Consider the following 13,000-nt stretch of genomic DNA (forward strand, 5'->3'; position numbering starts at 1 on the left):
TATTATCATCATCATTATTATTATTATTATTATTATTATTAAAAATTAAAAAATCCTTAGTGATCTGCTTTGACCAGTACTAGTACTACATGACATTCTTTGTCCCCATTTTCTCGATTATTTTCCTTTTTAGAGCGCTTTCGGAAAGTGGTAGCTAGCGAGGCTGAAAAAGAAGGAAAAACTTCATGACCTCTTAGAATATCCTTTCCTTCCACAGTACGTACTCATCATGCAACAAGCTGACTGATCACTAGTCATGGATAATATATATCAATGTTCAAATTATACTTAAAGTTGATATCAAAATCAGTGGATTATTATGATCAATTGATAACGATTTCAAATCCCAATTTTTATTTTTATTTTTTAAATGTCATGTAGAGGTTATAATTAAAAGTTTTTGTGTCGACCGGCCGAGGTTGTGGCAATAGTATGTCGACGGCCGTGACCATGTCAACATGAATCATGCATGGATATCGACTACCACCCAGTAACGATTTTGTAATTATTTTTTTTAAGAATTAAATATATAGAATTATTAGCCTCTAGAGAAAAGCAAAATCAAAGAAAGAAAAGAAGTGAAACAGAAAAAGATTAGGGGTTGTAGTCACGGGGCTCCGGAGTCGACGTAATAAATAAACGGGACCGCCATGGGGGAGGGGGGGACTGCATGGTAAGGTAAGGTCCACCAGTATTAGCGGTGGGTCCAATCAACAGAAAAACCTACTTGCATTGGCAAGTGGTTGGGGTCGCTAGGTAGGTAGATCTCATTACAAAATTAACATGCATTAATTACTAATACAACATATCATCTGCAAATTAGAGTTAGAGATTCATACTCGATACGTTAGGAGGGCTAGGAATTCATTCTTGTCTTCCCCTGACATCACCCCACTAGCCCGTCTCTATCTTTTTTAACTACCCGACGTTAACTACCCGACATGACATGTATATACTTTTACGATCAAGTTATGTTATTTTATAAGTTTATTTTTATGTAATTTTTTTTATTTAAAATATTAATTATCATTATCTTTTGTTCAACTTGTCTCGTTGTGTTTTTTATCTTCACACGTGGCATTAATTTTAGAGATGTTTTTTTCTGATCTATCGATGGATGCTTAGTTGCTATCGGCTTCTGCATGCATGTATCGCCATGGGCGCTTGTGATCCCTAGCTAGATAGATAGCTATTTACGTACCAGTACGTATGACACAATGAAGACTTGTTGTAGGTGCATTGGCATTGCGGCCTCTTGCAACTATCGCTTCGATCTATTCATTTGGGAATCATTTGCTCCGGAATTGGTTTCGTTTGTTTTTTGAGATGAGATGAGATTAAAGTTAAAAAGTTAAATAAAATATTATTAGAATATATTTTTTAATATTATTTTTATTTTGAGATTTGAAAAAGTTGAATTGTTTATTTTATTTTATATTAGAAATTAAAAAAATTGTAATGATTAGATGAGATGAGATATTTTTCCAAAACAAGCGAGGCTAGCTAGCTAATATTAGAAAATCCTTATTAAGACCAACGTCTAGGAACTAAAATATATATGGTGCATATTTGATTTTTGTTTGTATCTAGGATTTGTCTCCTAGAACTTTTCTTTTATATCAATATATATATAGTTTCAGCATTTGTGGAGAAAAAAAAAATTTATACTCTTGCTCGAATAATGCTTGATACAGTCATGTAAGAGTTGTGTTGTACAAGCGTCACATATTTATTTGAAAAATAATAAGGTTTATTATTAAAAAATTAATTTTTTTTTATGTGAATCTCATGTTTAATCACTTTTTTAAAAGAATTACGTTAAAAGGGACATTAATAATATTAGCATCATCTGAAGTTAATTTGAGGCCTCATTTATTTTCGGAGATGAGATGAGATTAAAGTTAAGAAGTTGAATAAAATATTGTTAGAGTATATTTTTTAATATTATTTTTATTTTGAGATTTGAAAAAGTTGAATTGTTTATTTTATTTTGTATTGGAAGTTGGAAAAGTTAGAATGATTAGATGAGATGAGATGAGATGTTTTTCCAAAGCAAACGAGGCCTAAGAGTTGAAATTTTTAAATCCTGGCGACTTTTAAGATGTCCTGTAACCACTACATTCATCTTATTTTATGAAATTAATCTCATCAAACCCAATTTGATAACCACAAAAAATAAATAAAAAGAAATAAAAAGAAACAAAATACAATGGGTCAATCCCCAGACTCCCAAGCTCTCAAAGATAAAGATAAAGCGAAAGATGAACCGAAGTGATAAGATAAATAAATCACAAAGTATAAATTTTTATGAAAAAAGTCAGAAGATGTAACCTAACTACTATGGATAATGTAGTTTTTCTATGTTACCTGCTGGTTTATCTTGTGTGATTACAAACTAATATAAAAGGTACAGAAAGAAAAGATTGAAAAAAAAGTAGAATTAATGAATAATATATTAATTAGGTGGTGAAAATCTGCAAAACTCATCCGTTTCTGGATATTGAAAGTTGTCTTTGATAGTCTTTCTCCGTTTGTTCTGTTTCTGCTTTCGGTCATCATAAATGAGGGAAAAAGAAAAGAACAGAAAAGAAAAATAAGAAAACAGAAAGAAAAGTTACTGCTCTGAGTTTGTCCGTCCCCATGCGCCGTTGGCTTTTTCATTGGAGGCGTTGTTTTTTTCTATATGTATATCATTAATTTAATAAATACATATTTATATATTAGATTCTCGTAGGGAACGAAAAGGGTGAACTCCTTTTTCATATATATTTTGTTTTTTTGTTAAATATATTAATTCGGTGATAATTCCCAGCTTGTGCATTCTGCCAGTGCATATATAAAGCCACAGATGCTAAGCACTCTGGAACTCAATTCCTTCGGTTTTTCCTATTCTCATCTCATCCGTATCTTCACTCTTGTTTAAGTACTTCGCGTAGTTGTTTGTCACGCTCTTGGCAGCTCGCAAGCTGCCACCTTTGTTTTTGGATAAAGCGAGAGAGAGTGAGAGAGCATATAACGTTTAAAGATCCCAAGTATTCGAATACTCAGATTACAGATAAGATAAAGTTATCAGCTTTTCCCTTTGGTTTTGCTCTTCAAAGTAGAAACCATTTTTCAGTGGGTTGGCTGTGTTGGGTTCAGTTGAACATAACAGAGGTCCCCCATCATTTTCTTCTCCCTCAGTTTTTGATACGAAATCGAAATGCTGTTCTGTTCTGTTTTTGTTTCTGTTTCTCTTATTGTTTGTGTTTATTTATGTAGGTTTTAACTCTAAAACAAGGCAAGGAAACGGAAAATGAAGTACGTGTTGGTGACGGGTGGAGTAGTTAGTGGTCTAGGGAAAGGGGTCACCGCTAGTAGTATTGGTCTGCTTCTCAAGGCATGCGGACTTCGCGTTACTTCCATCAAAATTGGTCTCTGCTGCTTCTTTTAATTTTTTTTTCTTCTTTTCTTCATCGTTGCTGCTTTTGTTTCTTTTTTCATCGTCTTTTAGTAGAAGAACAGGTCAGCTACGCTTTTTTGTTTTCTCAGCTGCCAAACGGATATACTCTTCTGCTGTCCTCTCTCTCTCTCTCTCTCTGTTATTTTTTCTTGACTAAATGACTTTGTTTTGTTTTCTTTTGTTTTTTTCCCTTATCAATTAATTGAACATTTATCCCTACATTGTCAACTTTTGGAATAAGCTCAGTCTCTTGTCCTCAAATGTTTCTAAGAGCCTCGATTTTTAAATTATTTTTCGTTTAAAAGGAAGAGAGTAGATTTCAAGTGTATAAATATCTTATAAGTGGGAATCTGTCTTACAAGTTTGCCGAAACTCCATTTGAATTTTCGTTTTTTTTTGTTAGAGCTGAAGTTGGCAAATTCACACAAATACATTAATTTTGTGTTTCGTTTCTGGACATCTTTGTCTTTGTACTTTTTATACTATTGTTGTCTCTTGTTCTTCTTCTTTTTTTTTTTGTTCAACTTCTTAATATAGGTTTCGGCTCCTTTTTATTTATTTATTTTTTTGCAATTCAGATCCTTATTTGAACACCGATGCTGGAACAATGTCCCCTTTAGAGCACGGGGAAGTTTTTGTGCTAGACGATGGTGGTGAGGTATAAAAACTGCATTCTCTGTGTTCATTATTTGTCAATGTTATTTTATGTTTTCTCCAATTTGCTTCAACACTGTCAAACCGGGTCTATAATTCTGGTGAGTTCGGCTCCCTATCTGGTCTAAATGGAATGTATGATGGCGGTGAAGTTATTAAATACTGTTTTACCAGGCATATTGGTAGCTGATTTGGTTGCTCCACTAAATCGTACTGCACTTATTGTTTTCAAAAAAATTACTGCATTTCAATGGATCAATCTCATTTTTGTTTTTATTGACAGCAATGATATGTAAAACGAAGGCAATCAAATGTTACCCTTTCAATTTTATTCTGCAGAAATCGTAACGATTAAAATGTTAATTAAAGCATGTTGTTTTGAACAAAAAATAGAAGGAACATATGAATTGGGGCTAAATGGTCGAGGTTTGGGAAATCATGGGAGATTCATTAGAACTGGCTATAACGGTATTAAACATGACTTTCTTTGGTGTTCAAAGGTGGATCTGGACCTTGGAAATTATGAGCGGTTCCTCGATATCAAGTTGACACGCAATAATAATATCACCACTGGAAAGATTTACCAGGCAAGTCGGCCAAACTACTCATCTCCATATTTAAATTATATTTCTGCTTATAGAGATACTCAAGATCATTATTTTGCTTTATTAAACCCAGTCAGTGATGTTATTAGTGTCTTTTCTTCTTGTATGGCAGTCTGTTATTGATAAGGAGAGAAGGGGAGATTATCTGGGGAAAACTGTGCAGGTTCTTTTACCCTTACTAATAAATCCATTTACTTTTGTTCTAAACTTAGCTATGCATGCATGGTCCTAAGTCTATTAATATTCTTGTGTTCTGTAGGTTGTCCCTCACATCACAGATGCCATTCAGGAGTGGATTGAGCATGTGGCAATGATACCGGTGGATGGGAAGGCAGGTCCAGCTGATGTTTGTGTGATAGAATTGGGTGGAACTATAGGTACGGTAAAAACAAGGTTCTCGACTTTTGGAAGCACAAGCTAATTCTCTGTTTTTCAAGGGTAATAACAACTTGCCTTGATGCAGGAGACATTGAATCCATGCCATTTATTGAGGCATTAGGTCAATTCTCATACCGTGTAGGTAAGAACATTGTTTATTCAGCTTCATACAACATGTTTCAAGCCTCAATTGTTAGATATTATAATCAAATGATTTCTCTCATATATACTTCTTATTTTAGGGGCTGGAAACTTCTGCTTGATTCATGTCAGCCTTGTGCCCGTTCTAAATGTTGTTGGTGAACAGGTGACTTCTTAGATGTTCCTGCTCACCTTACATGAAATTTGATCTAGCGTCTGTGTGCACTCTCATTTTATTAGAACAAATCACTCCGTTAATTTAATAACTAGTGAACTATGTCTTAATGTTCAGAAAACAAAACCAACCCAGCACAGTGTTCGGGGACTAAGAGGCCTGGGCTTGTCACCACATATCTTAGCTTGTCGCAGTACAACGGTCTCCCACTCTCTCTTGTACATTTGCCTATGCGTGGGCACTAACACGCGCCCACACACATATACAGTTATATTATTTCATTGTTTCTACTTTATTGGGTTTGCTCAAGGTATTTTTATTTAATTGTGTTGACAGGCACTTGAGCAGAATGTAAAAGTGAAACTCTCTCAGTTTTGCCATGTTGCGGTATTTTAAAAATGAAAACTTTGTGTGCAAGTTGAGATGTTTATTTATGTACCTTGCAAGAGTCTGATTTATCAAAACCACATGTTTTCTAGGAGGAAAACATCATCACTCTCTATGATGTACCCAACATCTGGCATATTCCTTTGCTTTTAAGAGTAAGTAGTCCTTGGGCACTTCTTGAAATGTGGCTGTTGAGTATGTAACTACCATTACTTACAACTATTCTGGATATGTTTTCTTCTCAATTAGGATCAGAAGGTCCATGAAGCAATCTTCAAAGTGCTGAACCTTCTGGGGTTTGTCTGATGAGCTCAATTGTTTTTTTTTTTTTTTTTTATTGTTAACTTCAAGCTGGTGCATGCGCGTGCATCACACGACATCATTTTCAGTTTCTAGTATTCTTATGCAATGCTGTCCATAATGGCAGTGTATCTAGGGAGCCTGCAATAGAGGAATGGACTTGTAGGGCTGAGATCTGCGATAGCTTGCATGAGCCGGTGAGTCTACCATGCAATTGGAGAAATTAAGACTCGAGTTTTGTTCTAATCGTTATCGGTGCTTAGTTTTATATGTCAACTAATTGGCAGGTCCATATTGCCGTAGTTGGGAAGTACACAGGCCTTCCCGATTCCTACCTCTCTATATTGAAGGTGCAATTATCTATTACTTCATAACTCCATGTCGCTATTCCTGAATCCAGAGGGGAATTCATTTTAGCTGGAAGTTTCATGTGTTCTTATATGTAGTTAATAGAGATAGTTTATAATTGCACATGCATTTGGAGTCCATGCATTTTCTAAAGGGCTTTCCTTGATTTTAACTACACCTTACATAAGAGTGGACTCCAAATGCTGGATTATCTGCAGCATCTGAGTCACTATATTTTCCTAGAAGTTATTTTTTTAGCATTTCTGGATCCGCCTTGAGCATCTATTATGTGTCTTGCTATCTTAAAAAGGCCAGATATTGACCAAGCTGACTCCTGTACTGAAGGAATTAGCTGTACAAGATTCATTTTTCCAGTTTTTGCACTCTCTAAGAATTTCAAAGGGCACATCTTCTATTTAATGAGGCTCTTTAAACTTCCAAAAGAAAGTTGCACCCTTCTTGGCAGAACACAGTTTACTGAAAACAATGGTTCCATTATAAGTCCTGGTTAAATTTAAAGAAAGGGATAAAGAAAAAAAGACGAGCTTCGGGTTTTTAACTGTATGATATTCTAATGAATAATTTGGCCACTCATGAATGGGTGTTTGTTGAACAATGATGACACTGGGTTAGTCATGGTCCAGGAAGCCCTAAGGCAGGATGCAGCGTGACAAAAGCAACAAAAGAAAAAGGAAAAAAAAATCGAGAGCTCTAGTATGCATGTGAATATCTTGGAGTTGCTCACCTGATGAAGAAGAAAAAAATTGACTAACCAGCAGATTTGCTCATTATCTTCATAGATCTATATGCTCAAATGCCCATGATCTTTTCGTCTTGAGTGTTGCAAAGTTCCATACGGAAAGAGCTTTATAAAAATATTAGGGATGTTTTTATCTAACACAAGGATCAGGTTGTATGTATCTTGGTTTTTGTCAATGATGTCTTGCCTTATTTGTGATTCACTTTACTTCTTGAATAAGTACATGCATCAGGTTTCAAGTAATTTTTAAGTGTTTAGATAAGAGCCTGTTGACAAAATAAGTTTCTACCAAATGGAAATGAAGCGGTAAGAGTAGTTTGTGGAAAATAATTAATGTGAGTCATGTTTGGAAAATATGTTCCAATAAATTGGTACATAGTGTTGTCTGGTCCTTGTTTTATTCTTTATACTAGTAAACTTTGCTTTTGAAAACAAAAATACATTATCTTCTTTTGTACCTATATTCATGCTCGACTACTAATTTTTCCAGCCTACCTACTAAGCTAGATTAATTTCTTAAAGATCTCTTTGATCAAGTTTATGCATATGAATGTGAGAGAGCATGTGCGTGCATGTGCGCATGCGTATATTCCTTTCCATTAGATATGACATACATAGCTCGGGTGGACAAGCAAGTATAATGTTGCTGGTTATATAAGAGGCAATTTGTCTACAGGCCCTTGTTCATGCTTCTGTTTTCCATCGCAAGAAACTCTTTGTAGATTGGGTTCCATCTGCTGACCTTGAAGATGCAACTGCAAAAGAGGTTATTATGAAGTTTCAATTCTCACATTGTGTGTGTGTGTAATTGCACTTTATCTTACAACATGACAACAAATTCTTGTTTCAGAATCCAGATGCTCATAAAGCTGCTTGGAAGTTGTTGAAGGTTTGCTTATTTAATGGCCTTGAACTAGTCAGCTGATACTGCTATTTCAATATGTTTTAGGTCTCTCCTTTATTATGTTGTGGTAAACTTCTCTGTTTAGCCTCTGACTAGCCTTTATCTTCAGGGGGCGGATGGTGTCCTTGTTCCAGGAGGATTTGGTCACAGAGGAGTGCAAGGGAAAATTCTTGCAGCAAAGTATGCCCGGGAAAACAAAGTTCCATTTCTTGGCATTTGTCTCGGAATGCAAATTGCTGTCATTGAATTTGCACGATCAGTTCTTGGTCTGCAAGATGCTAACAGCACTGAATTTGATGCCAATACCAGGAATCCCTGCATTATATTTATGCCTGAGGTCATAGTCTATGTCCTCTGTGTTTGTGGTTTGAAGAATAGTACAAATAGGGTTGACCTGTTTCATTGTTAATTGAGCTAAGAGAACAATGTTAAATTTGAGTGTGTGTGTGTGTGAGAGAGAGAGAGAGAGAGAATAATTCAATTTGTGATTAAACTAGGAACTAAGCATGTGATATCTCTATTTATAAAACAGGTTTCTGATATTTGTACTATAAGCAGGGCTCAAAAACTCACATGGGAGGCACCATGCGTCTCGGATCAAGGAGGACGTATTTCCAGGTTATGGACTGCAAATCTGCAAAACTGTAAGTAGAGCTCTACAAAGTGATGCACGAGCGCGCGCGCACACACACACACTATATATATATATAGAGAGAGAGAGAGAGAGTAATGTTAGATACAGGCCCAAGGTGTGCAATCCACACGCAGACCCTCTAAGAAAAAAGTGGGGCCCGTCATGAAAAAGTGAGTTTGCCATGTGGGCCTCACTTTTTTTTTTTGTCTGCACAGGTCTTTCACACACTAAACCTGTACAAGTCTTTTTCATTTATATAATTTTTTGATTTCATATGCAGATGGGTTGTTGGTCATAAAGTAAAATGTTTAAACATTGGCTATAATTTATTTATTATGTAAAAAAGGATTTATCGATACAACTTTAAGGTTGTGAATTAAAGGTCATATTTTAAAAAAAATAAAAAAAATAAAAAAAAAAACGAAAAAAATCATATAACAGTAGGAGCTGTCATTGAATCTAGAATTTAGTTACTTTTATTCACATAAATACAACGCGTGTGCACGCACACATCTCTGTTGACAGGTGTCTATATGTATATATATGTTTTGCAGATTACGTATGCCCATGGTATTTTTGTGGCAAAATTTGTCAGATACATAATTAGATGTCATGAGAAAAGTTAGAGAGTTCTAACTTTAATTATAGATGAGTACGGTGTGTTGGAAAAGATATATCAGCCAGCTAACCTTTCATGGTATTGGATTCATGCTAGATATGGAAGTAGAAGCTTCATTGATGAGAGACATCGACATAGATATGAGGTTTGTGGGATTCACAGAGTATTTAGTTTTTCTTTTGACAACCTACTTTAGCACGGGGGATAATTCTTTATCATGCAGGTCAATCCGGATATGGTAGCACGCCTTGAAAAAGCTGGCCTCTCTTTTGCTGGCAAAGATGAAACTGGTTGTCGCATGGAGGTATACTTATCAGCCACAAAATTACTGAAATTTACTTTTTGACTGTAGGGAGTTGTACATACTGGTGGCTCTGTATTAATATTTGGGATGTTGTTACAGATTATCGAGCTACCTCATCATCCATACTTTATTGGTGTGCAATTCCATCCTGAATTTAAATCAAGGCCAGAAAAACCTTCTCCTTTATTTTTAGGTATCTTGCTTGCCTTTTCCAATGCATCCACTTAACATTGTTCAGTCGTGAATTTGTTACAAGAAATAATTCCTTTTGTATTTGAATGTGATATAAACTGAAATAACATGTGCTTAGGTTTTGGTCAGGGACTTGTGATATGAGTTTTTTGTCAGGATATGTGACAGTTGCTATACTTGCTACTACTCCCAAGGAGTATGTGTAAACTGCAATAGATTTTACTAGGACCAAAAACGCTTAAGAGATTATGCTTCACTACATTCTGGTTTTGCATGCCCAAAGCAAAAGTTACAGCTGATCTTAGCCTGGTATATCTTGGCTGAACTAAATCTGTCGCACTAAGCATCTAGAGCCTGTGTGTGTGTGTGTGTGTGTCCCTTTTCTTCATAGAAGACAATGATATTGTTTGTCATACCTTTTATGTGTAAGTAATATTTTTGTGGACTAATAAATATAACATTCTTGAATGCACATGCATTGTGATAAATCTAGATTTAAGCCCTATTAATGCCTCTTCCATTGCTTAATTGCGTCAGAATAATTCAAATTTATTGCAATTTATATCAACAGAAACAAATGTGCATCTTGCATTTGAAGGAGCAAATTGACCAATTCCATGGCACAAATAAACATACATGTGATTAGCACTCAATTTGAAATAAGAATCTGGAAATATCTGGATGAATCAGTTGATGGTTGAGAATGTGTTCCTCTCTTGCTTTGATGGAAACATGTCCAGAATGTATTTGGTTAAGGCCAGCCAAAATGTGTACAAAGGAGTATTATTGATATCAGCAAATATGGGGCAATCACTTAATGATTTAGGAAATTATGATCACTAGAGTAAAATTATCATTTGCCTTCAGTCCAGCTTAGTTGGGCTTCAGGTTAAGCTAGGCCAAGCTTGTGCCTAATGAGCCCAAATCTGGCATTCTTGGATGAGCATGTGATAGATCAACAGGTACAGATTTGGCCTGCATGGCCCAATTTACAACACAATACCAAAAAAAAAAAAAAAAGCATCCTTGTTTGTTGTTGGAGAAGAGATCTCTCCGTAATCTATGTATGTAGTTGCTAAATATTTCTACTGGTGATATCCAAATTCCTAGGTAATAACATTTTAGCTAATTTGTGATGGGATTGTCATAAACGAAAGATTCACGTTATAAGTTGGACGCTTTTCATAGAAAATGAATCTTTTCCGGTTTGAGTTTACACCCCTAATTATTACAACTAAGTACACAATTTTTCTCTAATTTGAGTTGAAGTTGGAAACTCAGCCTTTACAGCAGATTTATAATATCAGTTTAAACGTAAAACTAATATCACCATTGTATTTGGGAACCAGTGAGGTTCATCAATAAATGTGGTGTCGTCCTATCATAGACTATCCTTTCACATTTGTAGATGTCAAGACATGTTTGGTACATGGAATTCTCCTTTTTTTTTTTTTTTTTCCTTTACACCAGTTCATACTATGTGCATTTATTCCTTTACTATATATGTTCCCATTTTTGCATCAAAGTTACTAAACAATAACTTCCTCTCATTCTCATGCCAAATTTAGGACTCATAGCAGCAGCATGCAGGGAGTCGGTTGCTGTCTTACAAGGATATGGGAGCCAAAGGAATGTTCCCAATGGAGTAGGAAATGATACCTCAAAATTCAAAGTGTACCAAAATGGAAGTGCGACTAAGCACACTACCATGTTGCATGATGGTGTTTATAGCAATGGCAATGGGATCTTCTTGTGAAGGTTGTTGGTGCCTTATCTTATATGACCCCTTTTTTTGTGGTCTAGTTGATAGGTTTTTCCGGGGGCTTCTAGGTGGGATTTAGGTTTGGTCTGTACAGTTATGTTGGTCTTGGTAGATATAGGAATCTGAAGGACTCAGAACAGAGTTGGATCCCGGTCTTTTAAACGGGATTGCTTGTTAAATACCGTTGTATTGCAATGAGAAGATATTGAGGTTTGCCTATACCTACATGGCGTCCTCCTCCCCCTCCCGGCGGCGGTTTTAGTGTCATGGACTCGTGCAGTTTGCACTCTGTCTACATTGTAAACTCTGTGCAAGTGAGCAGGTTCCATTTTCTTCAAGAGATCATTCCCTTTTAGAATTGCGTAATCTTTGTTTTGTTTTGGCTTTTTCAGTCAGAGTTGAAGTTTTCATGGGTATGGCAGTTAGAGGATCTTGGTATTTGGCTGTGTCAAATTAATGTATTGGTTGAGTGGCCTTGAGGTCAAAGCATTTGGCAATCTATGATTACTTCAAAGTATACTCATTAAGGATTATTAATTGGTATGTATGTATAGGAAGTTACAGTGCTTACGAGCATGTCCAAGTCGTTAGGAAAGAATTGGGTAAGTTGGCCAATTCTTCCTACTGGCAGTTACTGGAGGGCTGAGCTTGTTAAATAACGAGCCTAACACATGAAACAGGGAAAAGGGAACATCTTGGAGACTTGCAATAAGGAAGAATGTCAGCCCACAAAAGCTTTTATTTTATTTTGCTGGATTTATTAATTTTTGTTGATTCCGATACGATAATAAAAAAGACAACAATATGACATTGGTTTAATTTAAATTACATTTAGGATTTGTTTTGTTCCATTTTTGGACAGGAACAGGATTTTCATTGGAGCTTGATGTTTTGTTCTTATAACTTCTGCACCTAAGAAACTTGCAAAATTCTCACCCAATCATCCTCTCTGGTGCCCCGGCTCATATTGCCTACTCCAATACAGATTATGGCAATTTTTAGCTGGGCTTCTATGCTCAAGAATTAAACTAGAGTCATTCCCATGTTGAATCCTTTTCTTGACTCTTGGTCGTAATTTCTAATCTTGGGAGCTACATGTTATTTTTTATGCCCTAGAATGCAAAATTCCTTTCTTCGAATCACAACTGGATACACTCCTTTTCCTTTAAAACCCAAAACAGGATCTACATTTTCCTTAGAGTACCCAATACAAAACCTTTTCCTCTTGCACTCAACTTGCAAGCTTGACACCAAAAATATTGTTCTTTTCGCCTTGTCATGTCAAATCCCTTGTCTTGAATTGCAAATGGGGTGTATCTAAATTGTAATCATTTTTGTAATGTGATACAAAATTACCATTTTTTCTGTTATACATTGTTGATGCAATTTTCGGGG

General features: G+C 35.6%; 1 protein-coding gene across 2 annotated transcripts; it reads left to right on the forward strand.

Annotated features, from left to right (window-relative positions):
* Nucleotides 1-2,854: 2,854 nt before the first annotated feature.
* Nucleotides 2,855-12,143, forward strand: LOC108988816 (CTP synthase-like). 2 transcript variants are annotated; one of them, XM_018962190.2, is made up of 22 exons: nucleotides 2,855-3,065; nucleotides 3,262-3,413; nucleotides 4,021-4,100; nucleotides 4,597-4,683; nucleotides 4,814-4,864; nucleotides 4,961-5,078; nucleotides 5,165-5,221; nucleotides 5,322-5,386; nucleotides 5,513-5,596; nucleotides 5,732-5,782; nucleotides 5,875-5,937; nucleotides 6,032-6,078; nucleotides 6,210-6,279; nucleotides 6,370-6,432; nucleotides 7,867-7,956; nucleotides 8,041-8,079; nucleotides 8,204-8,431; nucleotides 8,653-8,738; nucleotides 9,444-9,492; nucleotides 9,571-9,651; nucleotides 9,751-9,844; nucleotides 11,412-12,143. In XM_018962190.2, the coding sequence occupies exons 2-22, from the start codon at nucleotides 3,296-3,298 to the stop codon at nucleotides 11,597-11,599; spliced, it is 1,809 nt and encodes a 602-aa protein (XP_018817735.1). In that variant the 5' UTR covers nucleotides 2,855-3,065; nucleotides 3,262-3,295; the 3' UTR covers nucleotides 11,600-12,143. The 2 variants fall into 2 exon arrangements, with proteins under 2 accessions (XP_018817735.1, XP_018817734.1); XM_018962189.2 differs by having other exon boundaries at nucleotides 2,856-3,156.
* The last annotated feature ends 857 nt before the right edge of the window (nucleotides 12,144-13,000 follow it).

Source organism: Juglans regia, chromosome 3 (genome assembly GCF_001411555.2).
Source record: "Juglans regia cultivar Chandler chromosome 3, Walnut 2.0, whole genome shotgun sequence".
Classification (NCBI taxonomy): domain Eukaryota; kingdom Viridiplantae; phylum Streptophyta; class Magnoliopsida; order Fagales; family Juglandaceae; genus Juglans; species Juglans regia.